This window comes from Acanthopagrus latus, chromosome 5 (assembly GCF_904848185.1).
Source record: "Acanthopagrus latus isolate v.2019 chromosome 5, fAcaLat1.1, whole genome shotgun sequence".
NCBI lineage: Eukaryota > Metazoa > Chordata > Actinopteri > Spariformes > Sparidae > Acanthopagrus > Acanthopagrus latus.
The window spans coordinates 8,336,090-8,351,807 of NC_051043.1; the positions used below are offsets into that span (position 1 = coordinate 8,336,090).

The 15,718-nt window shown below is 42.4% G+C and overlaps 1 protein-coding gene across 2 annotated transcripts in view; it reads left to right on the forward strand.

The window, feature by feature from the left end:
- Window positions 1-1,073: 1,073 nt before the first annotated feature.
- The window catches only part of LOC119019880 (GDNF family receptor alpha-2-like), a 56,791-nt gene continuing 42,146 nt past the window's right edge, over window positions 1,074-15,718 (forward strand). For both annotated transcript variants that reach the window (XR_005075178.1, XM_037098825.1), the window contains exons 1-2: window positions 1,074-1,772; window positions 2,968-3,324. Coding sequence is in view for 1 of the 2 variants with exons in the window: in XM_037098825.1 (XP_036954720.1) it covers window positions 1,721-1,772; window positions 2,968-3,324 (409 nt within the window). In the remaining variant the exon portion in view is untranslated. The remainder of the gene's footprint in view (window positions 1,773-2,967; window positions 3,325-15,718) is intronic.

The following is a 15,718-nucleotide window of genomic DNA, read 5'->3' on the forward strand; positions in this document are numbered from 1 at the left end:
TCAGTGTCCTCATAATGACAGCGACTTCAAACTCTGGGGGGAGAATAAGCCCAGGCCAATATAGGCAGAATGAGGCTGATTTTGCCATTATAACGGCGAGCTCTTTTCCCTGCTGGATGGAAGCCTGGGCTGACAGTCAAACATCATTATGAGCCAGTGGCCTTGCAGTTTGTCACTGTCACAGCCTCTAAATAGAGACTTTGTTTTCAAGATTTGTAAAGATTTATGACATTCCTGGCACTATTTAAGCGATGATGCACAGCAAAGTCGTTTTGTTTAATGCGAAGCCACTTTGAAAAATGGCAGATTCTGAGGATTGTGGGCTTATTTCTTCCAGAGAGCGCACATAATATGAGGCATTGTGCTCGTTTTTTTTTTTTGAAAAAAATCTTTCTCTCAATCAGAGGAAACACAGTGTTTGGGGAGTGTTTCGCTGAAATGAATGATGACATTTTCAGCGTCATTGTTGGGTCCAGCCTTGAACCCTGTCCCTTAAAATCATTTGCACATTTCTATGAGTTGTGGGACTGAAGCCAGGATGACCCAGCGGCCTTAAATACTAGAATAAAAGACTCACTATGTGCTGGGTGAACGGATATTCTTTCCAAGACTGCAAGTAGCCAGTGTACTTATTACCGCTTCCTCCCACTTCCTTCCTGGATGTGTTGCAGTTGTGGCCTCATCACTCCTACAGCTGTATCTAAAAGACTCCCCTGTGGAAACGGATAGCAGTGATAGAAGGAGCAATTAATACATGAATCACAGAAATGTAGAGGCTTCCACCAAAAAAGAAAAAAAAAACCCTAAAGCAATAAACCCCCGGGGATCAAAGAAATAGCTCACAGGCCAAGTGAGGTCACTATCATTTCACCGCTGGGTACCAAAGGTGCGCCATCCGCCGGATCCCTGCCGGAAAATTACAGGAACATCCCGCTACATTTTTCTATAAGGTAACATTTATTACAGGGCCTCTCGATGTGCCCGCGTCCCCACCGGCAGCGCCCTCTGCCGGCCGGCTCTAACTCCTCTGTATAAAGTGCCGTGATGCCTCGACACACATGCAGTCAGTGCGAAAGACGCGTTCACTCCCTCCAGAGGAGCGCACAGCTTTTTTCTTTTTCTTCTTCCAGGGAGCCAGAGGTGGGGAGAGAGGGAGAGAAGAAAAATCCAGTCAGCGTTCTGTTGCACTTTCAGATGAGTTCTTCTACCTCGTTAGAGATATCGGCATAGCTGACAGATCATTTTACGCCAGTTTAAGGGATGTTTTAGGGACAAATTGTCTCCAAGGGGCAATTGGAGCGGGCAGCCTGAGCCCTTATAATGCGGAGAGATCAAGTCTCAGTAGTTTGTCGGTATGAACGCAGCACAGACGGACCCCGAGAAACTGCTTTCATGGATTGACTGATTGATTGATTGACATTTGATTTTTTTTTTATTTTTTTTGTTGCATTAGCAGAGGATTTTCCTGCCTGCGCCGTGGTTAATCTAAAATCCCCTTAAAAAAAATCTTACAAAAAAGAAATCGCGGATTATTTTTTGGGATTCGAGGATTTTCTTTTTTCTTTTTTCTTTTTCTCCACGTCTTTAATGAGGATATTGATTTTGTCACAGTTAGACTACAGCCTGGGTCAAGGATCCGGAGAGGGGAATTAACCTTTCACAAGGTGGAAATATTAGTCTTTCCGGAGCCTAACTCATCTGCGCTGCCGCCGAGTCCAACATGAAGTCTGACACTGTGTGGATGTGCGTCCACATCTTTCTTCTGCTCTTAGGTGAGAGGTGAAATCTGAAATGTGACGTGCAAATGTTGGCAATTCATTAATGTTCACTGTCATGTAGACACATCACGTTATCATCCGTTTTATTTCTCAGGTTGGTGTCCACTTTTCTCGTGCGGGAGTTGTTTGAGCGCACCGGGGCTTTTCCCTCTTATTCACCCCGAGTGCTGAAATACTGATGGGCGTTCATGTTCTCGCAGGGTGCTTTGATTAGATTGTGTTCAGTTGTCACCCACTGCTTCATATCGAACTTGACACATGCGAGTGAATCCCTTCTCTTGGATCCATTAACCAAACCACAGCTTCCATAGTAGAAATAGAAAGCTCATTATTGCAACAGGGAAATATAGGAGGTCTTTTCAGTTGCACTCTTGTGTTTGGTTGAATATGAGAAAATTCAGCAGCAGCAGCAGCAGCACAATTATCACTATATTCCCGGAAAGCAACACAATTATCACTATATCCGTAAATGCTGCTGCTTCAAATCAAAAATTTAAATAATCCGTCACATGAAAATATTTTCACGTTTAACAACACAGTAACTTCATGTCACTCTCTCCTGATTCTGATGCAGTATCCCCTTTTCCTTTCTCAAGCTCAGTGCTCCACATCACCACAAGGGGTCTCTCTTGCCATTTCACCAGAGTCTCCTGCACTTTGCCTGACTCCTGTCAAACTGCAACACCTGAGAGCCTCTGCTGCTCTGTTTGCTCATTTTGAGCTCATTTTCTGGTCACCCAGAAGTGAACAAAATGTAGTTCACATATTTTAAGTGCTCGTTTGACGTGCGATAATTTGATATCCGTCACTGATCAAGTCCTCCTTTGATTGGATTTAATTGGAAACTGAAAGCTGCAGGTGTTTTAAAGATGCACTAAGGTGACTACGTCTTAGCACGAGTGAATCACTGTAACAAGACCCCATGTAGAGATGTTTAGGATTCACGTGGAACGTGAAGAATGTAACTGTCTCATTAAAAGGATGCCTTTGCCTGTGTGGGCATGTCAGTGCCATCAAGCCTCTTCATGGGTCCCACGTCCAACCTGTTGCATCGACATCACACTATGAAAATCAGGTTTAATAACATGTGCCTGCACTTGCACACACATGAACAAACACAAAATCCTTGACACATTGATGTCAACTTTCCTTTGCCACCTCCCCCCTCTGTCTCCCGGTCCCCACCTAGATAAGGCAGCAAGTTCCTTGGATGGTCCCTCAGCTTTGTCCATGTCCTTGGCCAACGATTCCCCAGGATCTCCAGACGCTGGGTCTGGGCCGGGAGCTCAGCCAGAATGGGTGGACTGCATCCAGGCGAGTGACATGTGCAACCAGAACCCTTACTGCAGCTCTCGGTACCGGGTGATGCGCCAGTGCCTTGTGGGCAAGGAGAAGGAAGCCATGCTGGACAACAACAGGGAGTGCCAGGCTGCCTTGGAAGTGCTGCTGGTTAGTCCTCTGTACGACTGCCGCTGCAAGAGGGGCATGAAGAAGGAGCTGCAGTGTCTGCAGAACTACTGGACCATCCACATGGGGCTCACTGAAGGTAGGAGGCAGATGGTTTTATGATTCTCTGTTTCATAAAATTGATCCAACATCATGTTTAACAGTGTGGCAATGTCAGATCCATGAATAGACTCATAACAATACCTCTTGGAGTCGCGCAGCTCCTTTTTCTGAAACTGCAGATGCATTCATGTGAAATTTCATGTTGTTCTCAGTCTCCTTATTATAAACGATCTGGGCCTTCAGTGTCATTTGTTTCCTTCTGTATTCTCCCAGTGGCTGTGAATTCATCTTCCAACATGTTCAAGGTTTTGTTGTTTGAATACTGGTATGTACAGCAGGGCTCTGCGTGTGTCTCATGGCCACGCGTACAAAAAGAGGCTGTGTACTGCTGCAGTAAGTAGTGTGTGTGTCTGTAGTTGTGTAACACACCATTACTGATACTAATGTGTATGACTTAGAGCCTTCTGCAGCATTATAACATTTATTTTAAATGAATCTTCCGATCTCAAGCACCAGTGTACTTTCCGAGCAAAGGAAAGTGGGTTGTTCGCCACACCCAGTGTTGATGCCTTATTCCCTGATGCCCTCTTACAGTGATACCCAGAAGCCCCTGATGAAAAATATATGCTTTCCTACTTTCCTCACCCTCTCGAAGGTAATGGATCTATAATAGGATTACATCATGTAGACCTGTTATGGTAGACTTATTGGTTTTCACCTATAGTGTTCCATATTACCATGTAATTAGGTTGCATTTGTGTAGGCCAGTGGCCCTTATGTGTCCACTTACACGAGGCATAAAATAGCACTCTAGTTGTTATATCAGAACCTTCAGTAGAGCACGCAGCAGCCTCCTGGTCTGACATAAGTCTCGGTCCATCCTTAAGGGTCAAAGGCACACAGTGTTTCATATGAAGACAAATGGGACTGAGTCAGAGCTGCTAGCGACGCCGTGCCCCGGGGATAAGGCTAAAGGGGGACGTTAACCCATCAGTGACATTTCTTCACGCTTGCACATGTGGCCAAAGTCTCTGACACCGATGTCAAGTTTCATGGCACGTAAACACGAACATGTACTCAGCTGTTTTGACACGTGGGCTAATGGCGGGAATGTTGCGAAGTCGCTGGGCTCGGAGCATTCTGAGTTTTTGTGTTGTGATCCGTGAAGTGATTCGCCAGGCTGACTGCTCATAGCACCAGCTACACTTCATCAGACTGATGGTAGCAGAGGGTCCCTGACATGAGTTCAAGGGAAATGTAATGACATGGATGCTCCCCAGGCCTTCTGTCTCCCTTCCTGTCTTTCGCTCCTTTTTCTCTTTTGTAGGGATCTTTCTGCTCTCCCTCCATGCCTCTTTCTCCCTCTTCTTCTGCTTCTTTTCTCGACTAAATAGCTGCATCAGTCAAAGTGTTTGTGTTTGAATGAATCATGCAAGTTGTCTGGCTGTCATGGATAGAGACCTCCTGTGCCTGCGGTATGCCCTTCGCAGAGCCTGTGTTTCTTTCTGAATAAATGCCTCTCAGCGGTGTCCCGTTTTGGCCCTGTCGCCCTCAGAGATAAAACCTGCTTTAACACAAACGAAAAGCTCTTACAGTGCAGCTTTAATCTAATCACGATCCATTGTGCAGTCAAGCAGGCTTTTGTTAACTGGAAACAATCTATGTACAACATCCATCTCTGGAAACAAACACGAAGGGCTGAATCCCAGCAGACCCAATCGAAATGGCGCTAAACCACCTCCAAAATGATTTCTGGTCATAACATGAAGGTTTCGATGGAGTAATTGGGTTAGATAATGTGTAATGTAGCTGTGAAAGTTTTATTTTTCTTGTGGGTAATGTGGAAAGATGAAGAGTGCAGGAGCACATGAGAGGAAAAGATAAGGAAAGTGAGGAATTAGGGATTAAAAGAAGAGTGGAGCTCAGGAAGGTGAAAGGAAGAGGATGAAAGACGAGGGCAGAGATTGTTGAAGACCTGTGTAATTTCTTCTAATGTGATAAGCTCTACGTGAGAAGCAATGCATGATGGCTTAAGGACAAACATATTTAGCCCCGTTGCACATACGGCCACTTTTCTGCAGCCTTGGGCCATTGAAAAGCATAGAAAGCAATAGACTGTAGAAATCAGGCTCCAGCATTGGCATGTTTCTTATGACCTGCGTTGACCGGGGGCCTGCGAGCTTGAGGGCTAAACCATTGTGTCTGTGAAGGGAAAGCTGATGTCGACCAGAGATGGACTGGGATTGAAACAATGCCCAGACCGGCCCTACACAAAGAGCACACAAATACTCCACTGCCTCAGGCAACTTTAGCACACCGACTTATTTCCTGTGTATTCTGTTATTCTTCAATTAAATACACAATCAAATAAATCTTGTAGTAAACAGTTCAGTGAAATGTGTGAATGGTGGACGAACAGGAAAACAAATTGAATGCCTTAAATTTTGATACCTTTAGCGAGATTAAGAACACCATGTTCACTATTAGGCGTCATGTTAAAAGTAGACATATTATGCTCATTTTCAGGTTACTGCCAGAATAGGTTTACATGCTTTAATGCTCAAAAAATACGTCACTTTTCTTCACGTGTGACCTGGTGACGTAGTGTGATGTCAAGATGTCCCAGATTTAAATGCGGTGCTACTGACGAGGCGTTCCAGGAGCAGTGTCTTCTGTGGGAGAGGAGACAGTTAATGTGCACAAGAACCTATTCAACAGACTGAAGGAAAGCAAGCAAGTAAGAAAGAAACATATCTCTTTTGTACATGTTCATTAAAGAGCTATATGGTAATTGTTTCACAGAATGTGCATAATCGAGAAAAAAGATAAATCTGCATTCATACAGTGCCACGTGTGCTTCTTTAACCTGGTTAGGATTAAATGTTATCTCATCAGATACTGATGGGTGAATGTAAGAAGGATAAGATAAGTACAATCCAAGGTGGTTTGCACTTGTAAGAGATGACTGCATTTGAAATATGCACATTACTACGTACTTGTTCTATAAGATCTTTATTTTGCAGATCAAAAGGCCTATGTCAACATTAGGACCACAAGGCATTAAATACTCATCATCTGAATTGCTTTAGGGGCTGCACTTGTAGAGATAAAGACTCTCTGTTAAAGAGGTGCAGCAACCTTGGACAGATCTGCTCCTTCGAATTAGTTACTTTGCCGCTCCATCTCTTTCTCCAGCTGCTGATTTATGTTCTTCAGCTACAAAATGGTTGCATTAGCAACAGTGCAAGCTCAGTCCTTTAAAGAAATGTTGACTCATATTTCTGAGTTTTTTTTAATTTAATTAATTTTGTTTAGTATTTGTGATGAGAAAGTGTCGACATGAGAAAACCTCACGTCATATTAATACAATTCAAAGACTATTAAACTTAAAGGTAGAATCAGTAGGATTTGTCAGAGCTGTTTGCAAAGGCACCAGAAAGACTGTTGAGTCTCATTCCCCGGACGTCAAATACCGACAAATTGGGTTGGTAAAGCGCCCCGAGCACTGCAAAAAAATTGAGAAAGTACAAAAATACAGGCAAATATGAGATACTAACACACCTTTTCTCCCCATTTGAGTCTCCCTCTCTGTCTTGCTATGTCTTTTCACAAAGTCTTGTGGTGCTGGGAAGGCGGCGTGCAAAAATACAAAATAAAGATAACTGATTGTGCCCCTCAAATGCATTAAAGCTGAAGTACTGAGCCTTTTTTAAATGTAAGGGGTAGAATGCACAGACATTTGTGTTTCAATATAGGGAGTAAAAGTTGTCAGAAAAATAAATGCTCAAATTGAGTACATACTATACTACTTTAAAAACCTACATATTTGTACCTGGTTATGTGCCATTTTAGTTGCAGATCTTAAAGTCTTGTGTCCAGTTGAGGTTATTCATGGCGTGTCTTGGTTGCCATGGAAGAAAACAATGGTTTATAACGGACAGAGGGGACTATGTGGTGTCACCTTGTGTGTGAGGTGCGTGTTAATTACCCACTCAGGTCGTGTGACGTCAGTACATGTAATTGCTGGTTTCTGCAGACGGTTGTGTGCTATCAAAATTAATTTCCGATTAAAGTGGACATTGTTCATTCGCGGGCTTTAAACCATTGTGTGAGACAGATCGACATGCATCCCTCGTACATCTCTCTCTTGTAGGAATTCACGTCTCCTTCAGTCTGATAACTGCAAATCATAGTCAAGTCATACTTAACTGAAGATAGAGTCCACCTTGAGACTGTAAAATGAATCATTCAGTCTTTTGTCAAACCAGAATTACCATAAAATGAACCTGGGTGGAAGGCCCTAAGGCTGCTGTGTGTCGTGGGACGTAACTGTAAATGATGTTGGTTATTGCAAACAAGGTCCAGACACTTAAGAGCCTTCTACTGAGCCCAGTGAGGGGCCGGAATCTTACATAGCACCATTCTGACACAAGGCAAATTCAAAGCACTTTACAAGGGCAAAGAAATATATTCAAAATAAAACAACATCAGGCAAATAAATAGTTACTCACTAGCTACAAGACATATCTATCTGATTTAATGTAAAGCCACAGTACCATATGTTTTAAACCCTGATTCAAATGAAGTGACAATTGAGGCAGACCTCAGGTCTTCAGGAGGAAAACGGAAACAAAAAAGCTGCTTTACCCGTGCTCGGCTTTGATCCTGAGAACACTGAGTCAACCTGTCCCAGACGGCCCGGGAAAGCTGTTTCAAAGTGAATTGCTGCTAAGAAAAACAATGACAGCATAACTCGATAACAGTTATATGACGCAAGTAATTCGTTCCAATTCTTAAACAAGTCCAGAGTCGTTTTTTCTTTGATCAATCAGGAGAGACTTTGTTCTGAATGAATTAATATTTCTTGCAATGTGCACATCAGAAAGGAAATACTCCTTGTGATTAGGCCCCATCCTGAACTATTATAGATTAGGGGTGGGCTATGAGTTGTGGGAAGTAGAGGACGCCCCTTGGTGCTTGTGGTGGTGATGGGATGAAGATGAATGGCCTAAGATCTGGATTTGATAAGGTGGACTCTGATGAGCCTGACCTGGGCACTGGATGCGATGAACTGGAGGTGAAAGAGGTGGAGGAGGGTCGCAGCAATTTTGCACTGATACGACAGCTGAGAGCAGCAGAGAGGAAAACAGAAATTAAATGATTGGTTGATTTAATCAATCCAAGATGTGACTGGTTTAATTAAAGGAGTTAAGCTGATTCAGAAGTGGGGAACGAGAGGGAGAGTTGTCCAGGATTGAATATTAAAATAGTCCACCTGGCTACCTGATTGAACCGAGCTTCATTATTGGCTGAGTTATTTAAACCTCATCAAGACAATGAATTTAGTTTGTGTTGTAATTATGATATATTCAGCAAAACACATTCAATCAAACAAATAACTCTATCAGAGCTTATTTATCTCTTATTTCTTTTCAATAAAAAAAATGTACCAAAAGTGGGAGGGAATCCTGAACCAGGGCTGGAACCACTCAAGGTTCTTTGGATCAGAAGGTGGATGATTCAATCCCTGGATCCCCCAGCTACAGTATCCTCAGGCAAGATACCGAACACCCAAATTGCTCCCGATAGATGTTTCATAGGTGTGTGCGTGTTTGTGTGAATGGCTGAGCATAAAAATATCACGGGGCACTTTAGATAGGAAGCGCTGTATCGCTCCCGCTGAGCAGGCTGGCACCTCGCGTGGCAGCCTCCGCCGTCAGTGTGAACGGGTGAACGTGACAGGTGTTGCAACATATTTTGTCTATTTAAATTTTGCACATTGAACTGACAGCCGGACCACCACGTGAAACACAATATCTCAGTTATGAGCAGACTTCAGGGTCTTAAGCTGCATGTGTGTGGGGATTTATTGTTCCTGCCCGCCGCCATGGAAATAATTGAAACACTCTAACATAAAATGAACAGGGACAAGTCATTCGAGTCGCCGTGTGTCAAGTCAAGTTATGAGTCTTTGTCTTCCAAGTCCAAGTCGAATCTCAAGTCGTTGTGTTAATTGGTGTGTCTTTTTTGAATAATAGCAGAGGCGTTTCTTTTTGACACGTTCCGGCAGCTGTTGGAAACACTGTGTTTCTGCAGCATTTTAAATGTTTTAAATGTATCATTTACTAGTTGGAATCTGAATTAAAAAAAAAGCCTGAGGCTATGTGGGGGTCAGATTTCCTTCTGAATTACCATGCAGTTGTTGCCAGCCTTAAGGCTACTGTACTGCCCCGAAAGGCTAAAGGGTATTATAATGCCGCTCTTTGCGTTATCAGTAATGGTGCTACTGATGAAATGTTAATTGTGTTTTCTAACGGAAAATGGCAGCTGAATTCAATGTGTCAATGCAGCCATTCCTGATGGATAATGGGGGGTTTCTGCTCTGAATGAGCCTGTGTCGGCGTAAGCAATGAGGTCTTGCAGTTTGAATCTATAAAAGTAGTAATTACTAAGAAAGAAACATTGGCTGCTTCACACGGGGATAATGTATAGGCAGCTGTGGTTCTCTTTCAATTGTGCCCTGGGCCTCATGTGAGTATCGCCTTGTAGGTTTGCAGCAGAATTGGTCATTTAAACGATACTTTTCACACCTCCAACATGCATTATTTCACAGCCTCAGCTATGAAAACATAGCCTGGGTCTCAAAGTAGGAAATCGAAGATCTTTTGTGCGGACCTTTCAGAGCACTTTAATTAGTTGAGCCAACTTCTATTGCAGAGAGAGAAAGTGGGGGGGAGGGGGCTCCACCAGTGCTCCACACCAGTCCCTTCATTGTGAGAGGAGACCGGACGAGAATATCAGACAGTTGTAGTGGACTGATTTATTTTCTCCATATTCCGGAGTGTCGCCGCTGCAAAGGTCACCTTCTGAATATGTCACTGTGTCATGCTAACACCACAGGTTGGCCCCTAATGCCGTGGGAAGGTGGATGAAATGGGCAGTGCGTAGGAATGCTGCGCACATCATGATAGACTAGCAGAGAAATGGAGAGAGCCAGAGAGGGGACAGGAGGTGACGACAGGCACGATGGATAGATGATGAGGGGGGAAGAGACGGAGAAAACCATAGAATGAAAGAGCGAGAGGAAGAAAGAGAGAGTCATGAGGGGAAACCACGGAGGAGGGGGGGTTACAAAGGTACACAGTATTCCTGGGTGAAACCATCATTACTATGAGCAATGGTAGCAGTCACCGGCCATTACCTTAGCCATCCACTGTCATAAGCAGAACATTTTTCCAGCCTGCCCTGCATGTCAGGGGAGAGGGGAAGCAGGCTCCTGCATGCTGAATATGTCCTCGCTGCTTCTCCCTGCCTGCGCTGGAGACACAGTCGGCACTCGCTAGGTGGCTACTTTATCATCAGAGGAAGGGACCTGTCGATAGCCTCTGGACGTGATCAATAAGGCCTTTCAGAGCTTTCCCTTCCCCGTCCTTTTCATTCTCCCCTTTTAATCTCTCATCCCAAAATGCGAAAAGGATCAGTGAAATACGGCGACAAAACAGGCACTGTTTGTCCCCATAAATCTGTCTAATGATTTTCTATACTGTAAGGTGAACTGTGAGAGATGACTCCCATTCACCGTGAGAACAGTATGGAGGGTGACAGCGCGGCTGAAATGAAGGGCCGAGTGAGTTCTCAGGCTCTCTATCAGGCGGCAGAGTGATTGAGTGACGGCCCATTCTGCTCAGTGAATACTGTCATGATGTGGGCATTAAGACTCACTCCTGGCAGAAAGGTTTCTCACGGTGCCGAATGAATGTGCAGCGCAGAAAGTAGACTACCAGACCCAGCAGCTGTCAACATCTCTTCCCCTCTCTCATTTTCTCTCTCTCTCTCTGTATGTGTCACACTTTTCTCTGTGTAATTAAATGAAGTAAGTCAGCCAAGTTTTCTTTCTGTCAGAATTCAAAGGACAGAAGTCAAACACAAGTTATTTATACAGGAGAGACTACAGGTGAGTGGGGCTGAAACTTTGAACGTATAGATATAACCATGGAAGGTCCTCAGTTAATAAGATTAAGAAGGTTATTTATTTAAGTCGTACGTTTTCTGAAATATTGTGATTAAATATGTGAATATTTAAAGCATATTGTACATATAGTAAACATCATATAGTTAAATTCATGCTGATTCGCATATATTTCCAGAACAGAAATCTGAACATCAGATAAAACCAGGTAAAAAGTTATGGTTTCATTTTGTTGACATATTAGATTAGATTTTTTATTTTATTTTTTTTTTTTTTTACAGAGGGGAATTTGTGCATCTGTTATGATTACTCCACTAATGAGAAAATACTATCAATAACCATGAAAAAATGAAACAAATTGACTGCCCACACACCGCCAGGCTCTAATGTCCAAATTATTTTAATGCAGCAATGGAGGGATGTTTCAGGCGAACCTGCTCTCCACAAGTCTGAAGTTACACTGCACAACAACGCATCAGGTTCACATGAGAGAACAGATGAACAGTCAAAAGTGTATTTATATAAAAACACACAAGCAACGCTAGAGGACACTACATCAGTGTCTCCAAAACATGCTCATACAATAATAACATATGATACATACAGAACACATAACTTACAATAAAATGTTTTACCATGTTTGTAAGAATAGAAATGATAATTAAATTGATCGATCAAGAATGTGAACGGATCCTTTAAAAAAAACTTTCAGAATGTAGATCAGAATAAACCTGGAGAGTTTGTTGTGTGCACGTGTTATTAGAAAACAGGCTTTAAACACATATGTGGCACAATTCCATACATGTTTAGACAAAACAATTCTGAATAAGGTAACAATTTTAACTGGTATATATCACCACCAAACTTCCCCAGGTGTCTTAGGTTAAGATGGCTGTTATAACAAGTATACAGCATAGATGCATATGAAGCATTATGTATTTAAATATATGCTAATTTGAATTGGATTAAGCCAGGTTTAGAATTGTTGTTTCATTGTTGTTTAATGCTGGCAGTGTCTGGAGCTCCTCGTCTTGGTGTCTCTCCAAGGCCCCTTTAAACGTTCCCAATTGATTAGTTGCATTAAGACATCATGATTTGTATTACAAGTTTTTTTTCTTAGATTTAATGTGTAAATAGGCAAACTAGATTTAAATAAAAACAGCTAGTGTTTTAGGAACTTTTTCTTCCTCTAGTCTGATGGAAAGACATTTTATAGAAGCAAAATAACCTACTTCTTTTTTAAAAGTTGACTTTTGCATGAAGAAAATGTTTCTCCAAATCATTTTGGGTTGTCATCCATCTGTTACCAGTGCAGCAGCACTAATCTTGTTTACAGTGAGTTCCTGAATATTGGCTATTCAAGCTGCCGCACATTTCTAACATCCAAAATGACGGTGCTTCTATTTGTTCATGTTGATATCAAGTACAAAATGGTGAGCAGAGGCTGATAAATTGGGCTGCAACTGCTGCTGCCTGTTTTTAATGTTCTCCCCAATATGCTGCTCCGCCATAAAGATGATAGCCGTTTTTACTTAAGTTTTGCAGGATTTACACCCTATTCAACATTTAGCACCTGACACCAGGTATTAAAAAGCTGATTTAGTTAAGCGAGTGTGTAACTATTCGTATTAACATTACAGTCGCATAGCCAAGGGGAAGGCTGGAGATTTCAGCACTCATTTTCTCAGCTGTGTTTGCCCACCACGCCATGCTGGATTGGAATTGTGACTTGAAATATTATTCTGAGCTAATCCAATATTCTATTTGTATGGTTTGAAATTGAGTTTAAAATGTCAATATCACTTCAAAAGCTGAGCCGTTAACTGAATTTGTGCTCCAACTTGTGTTCTGTTAAGCGCAACTCGAATGAGGATGCATTTGCCGCGTCCCTCCATTCATTTTTTATCTTTTCTTTGGTGAAAACGAGAACTTTATGGGTGTGGAAAGATGAATGCATCTACCCCAATGTAATAAAAATATGAATTCCCATATTCCACTGGTGCTACCTCTGGTACATTTCTATAGAATACAAATGTGCTTTGAGAAGTGATTAAAAGAGGAAAGTGTTCTGGCTAGCCTTATCTCTGCTGACAGCTCATTTGCAAACTTTAGGAGCTCCGACAGTGGAAGCTTGGTCACCTTTTGTTACCAGCCGAGTCTGTATATAACCAGCGGGGCTCTGCTGAGGACCTCCGGCTGTGCTCCAGGCTGCTCAGGCTGTGCTAATCTTTCTTTTGTATATAATTACCAAAGATAGCATTGCAATATAGTACTATCATCTAAACACAAAGAATGTGCTATGTAACAGGAATGTGTTTTCCAGCACCGCCTGCAGCAAAAATGAATATACAGTATAAATCAATATTAAACAGGAGCTCCATCAGTATAGGGCACCTTTAAAAAACAAAACAAGGTGAATGACATTTATTAAAATTGACTTTGCTTCAAGCACTAAACGTTTTGCCAAGAATGTCACTAAAAAAAATCCATATGACAGTTTCCATCACCTCAGGAGTTTAGCTTCATTGATAATGCATATGAAAAGGATGAGTGATGGCGCCCAACGGCTTCATAAAACCCCTTATGGCAGAAGAGAGGGCCGTGAATTCACTTAAAAGCAGCATTCCTCTCATGCTGTAACTACGAAAAAAAGAGCTGATTGTCTGTCTGAGCCGTGCCGGTCATGCTCCACACTGTCAGAGCAAATGAAGTCAAACGGAGGCTTAATTACAGCGATAAGTTGTTGCCCTGTGGCTAAAAACATCTTATCGCTAAACAGCTGGGAAGAATTTTCTATTATGAATGCATAATTGGGTCCAGGGTGACTGTCAAAGAGCAGTTTTTTTTTTCTAACACAGTGCAACAAGGCCTCCTGCTGAGAGGTTTTTAACATCCTAGGGCTGTGTGTGATTATAGTGTGTTTTGCAATTTAACGATTCAGCACGGCTTGTAACATCCATGTAAATAAGCTTTTAATATTCATTATCAACTGCTGCCTTTGTGGTTGGACATGATTGTTTCATGGGAGGAACACAGCGCACACTGTACAGTTCTGCTTTATATTTAATACGGCTTGATTCCCGGCTGATTGTGCAGTGAAGCCTCTCTAATGTGCGATGCTGCCCAGACAAAATGGTAAGCAACCTCATTACGAGATGTTTTGCTTTTGGCAAGAGATGGAGCATCCTGTGTTCCATGTTGCTCGACAGTACAACATGTTCTTGGTTTACTGGGAGCAGCATCAGACTTTCCTGTGGAATATTTGCCTCTCTTTTGAAAATACACAATAGCTGCGTGTCTGCCATGAAAAAAGAAGACATAGCAGGAGGGTTAAGGTGGTTGTTTGCCCGGTAAGTGCTAGTGTTGAGCGCTTGAGAGGCTTCTAAAGCACTATAGCTTTAGAAGGTAATTGTTGTAATTAGACATTGTGAGAGATCTGGAGTCCAGCGGCCACGGGTCCCTTGCTCTTGACAGAAATGTAAAAAAAAAAAAAACATGAACAGAGACGTGGGTGACGCAAAGGCAAACAGAAAAAATATAGAAAGAAACATGCAAACTTTAAATCTTCATGTAATTTTTCTCTTCATTTGCAAGTCCTCCCTCTCTCTCTTCTCTTCCCTCGTCTTTTCTTCCCTCGCCTTTGTGTCTCTGGTCCGACTCTCCTCTGCTCTGTGTTTTTTTTCCCCTCTATTTCTCAAGCACACAGACGATCCTCAACTGTGCCAGATGTCGATAGCTATATGTGCTCAGAGAATGGCCAGCTGAGCCGCTCTATCTTGTTATGATTGTAAATATTGATAGACAGGGTGAAGTGTGGAGCTTGGCCCGAAACAATGACTCTGCAGATGTACACAAGTCTGCGGCCGGTTTTTCTTTACCCTTCGGATGAATTATGAGAGAGAATTCCCTTTAGTAACTGCCTGTTCGCTTCATTTTCTAAGCCTAGTCATTCCTTTTAACTGTGTGCCAGCGCACATTTACAAATCTTCCTGTGCTTTTGATTAGTTCTTAAGGAAACTTATTATTATTATAATATTACTTATAATGTCTTTTTCCCCTTTCCTTTCAGTGTGTTATATGCGTTGTTGTGCATGTAAAAGATCTTGAAAATTAAGGAAGTCAAAGTTTGCAGTGTCAGAGGTTCCTTTGAGGTTTCTCACACATTTACATAATTTAGGCCTAGAAGCTAGTTTGGCATATAAGAACTGATGTAGCACAGCTGTTATGTTGCTGTTGGTGCTGGGTCAGGCGTGTGCGAGCTGACCAATCAGATGAACGTGGCTATGTGGGAGGGGCCCTAAAAGAGGCATTAGCTAAATGAGAGCATTTCAGACAGAGGGGGAACACAGGGCTGTAACACCGGATAGCATGAGAAAACTGAAATGTATAGTGCTTTCAGCAAAATAAAATCATCAACCTGAAAATGAGAATAATATGTCTGCTTTAAAAGACACGTACAATG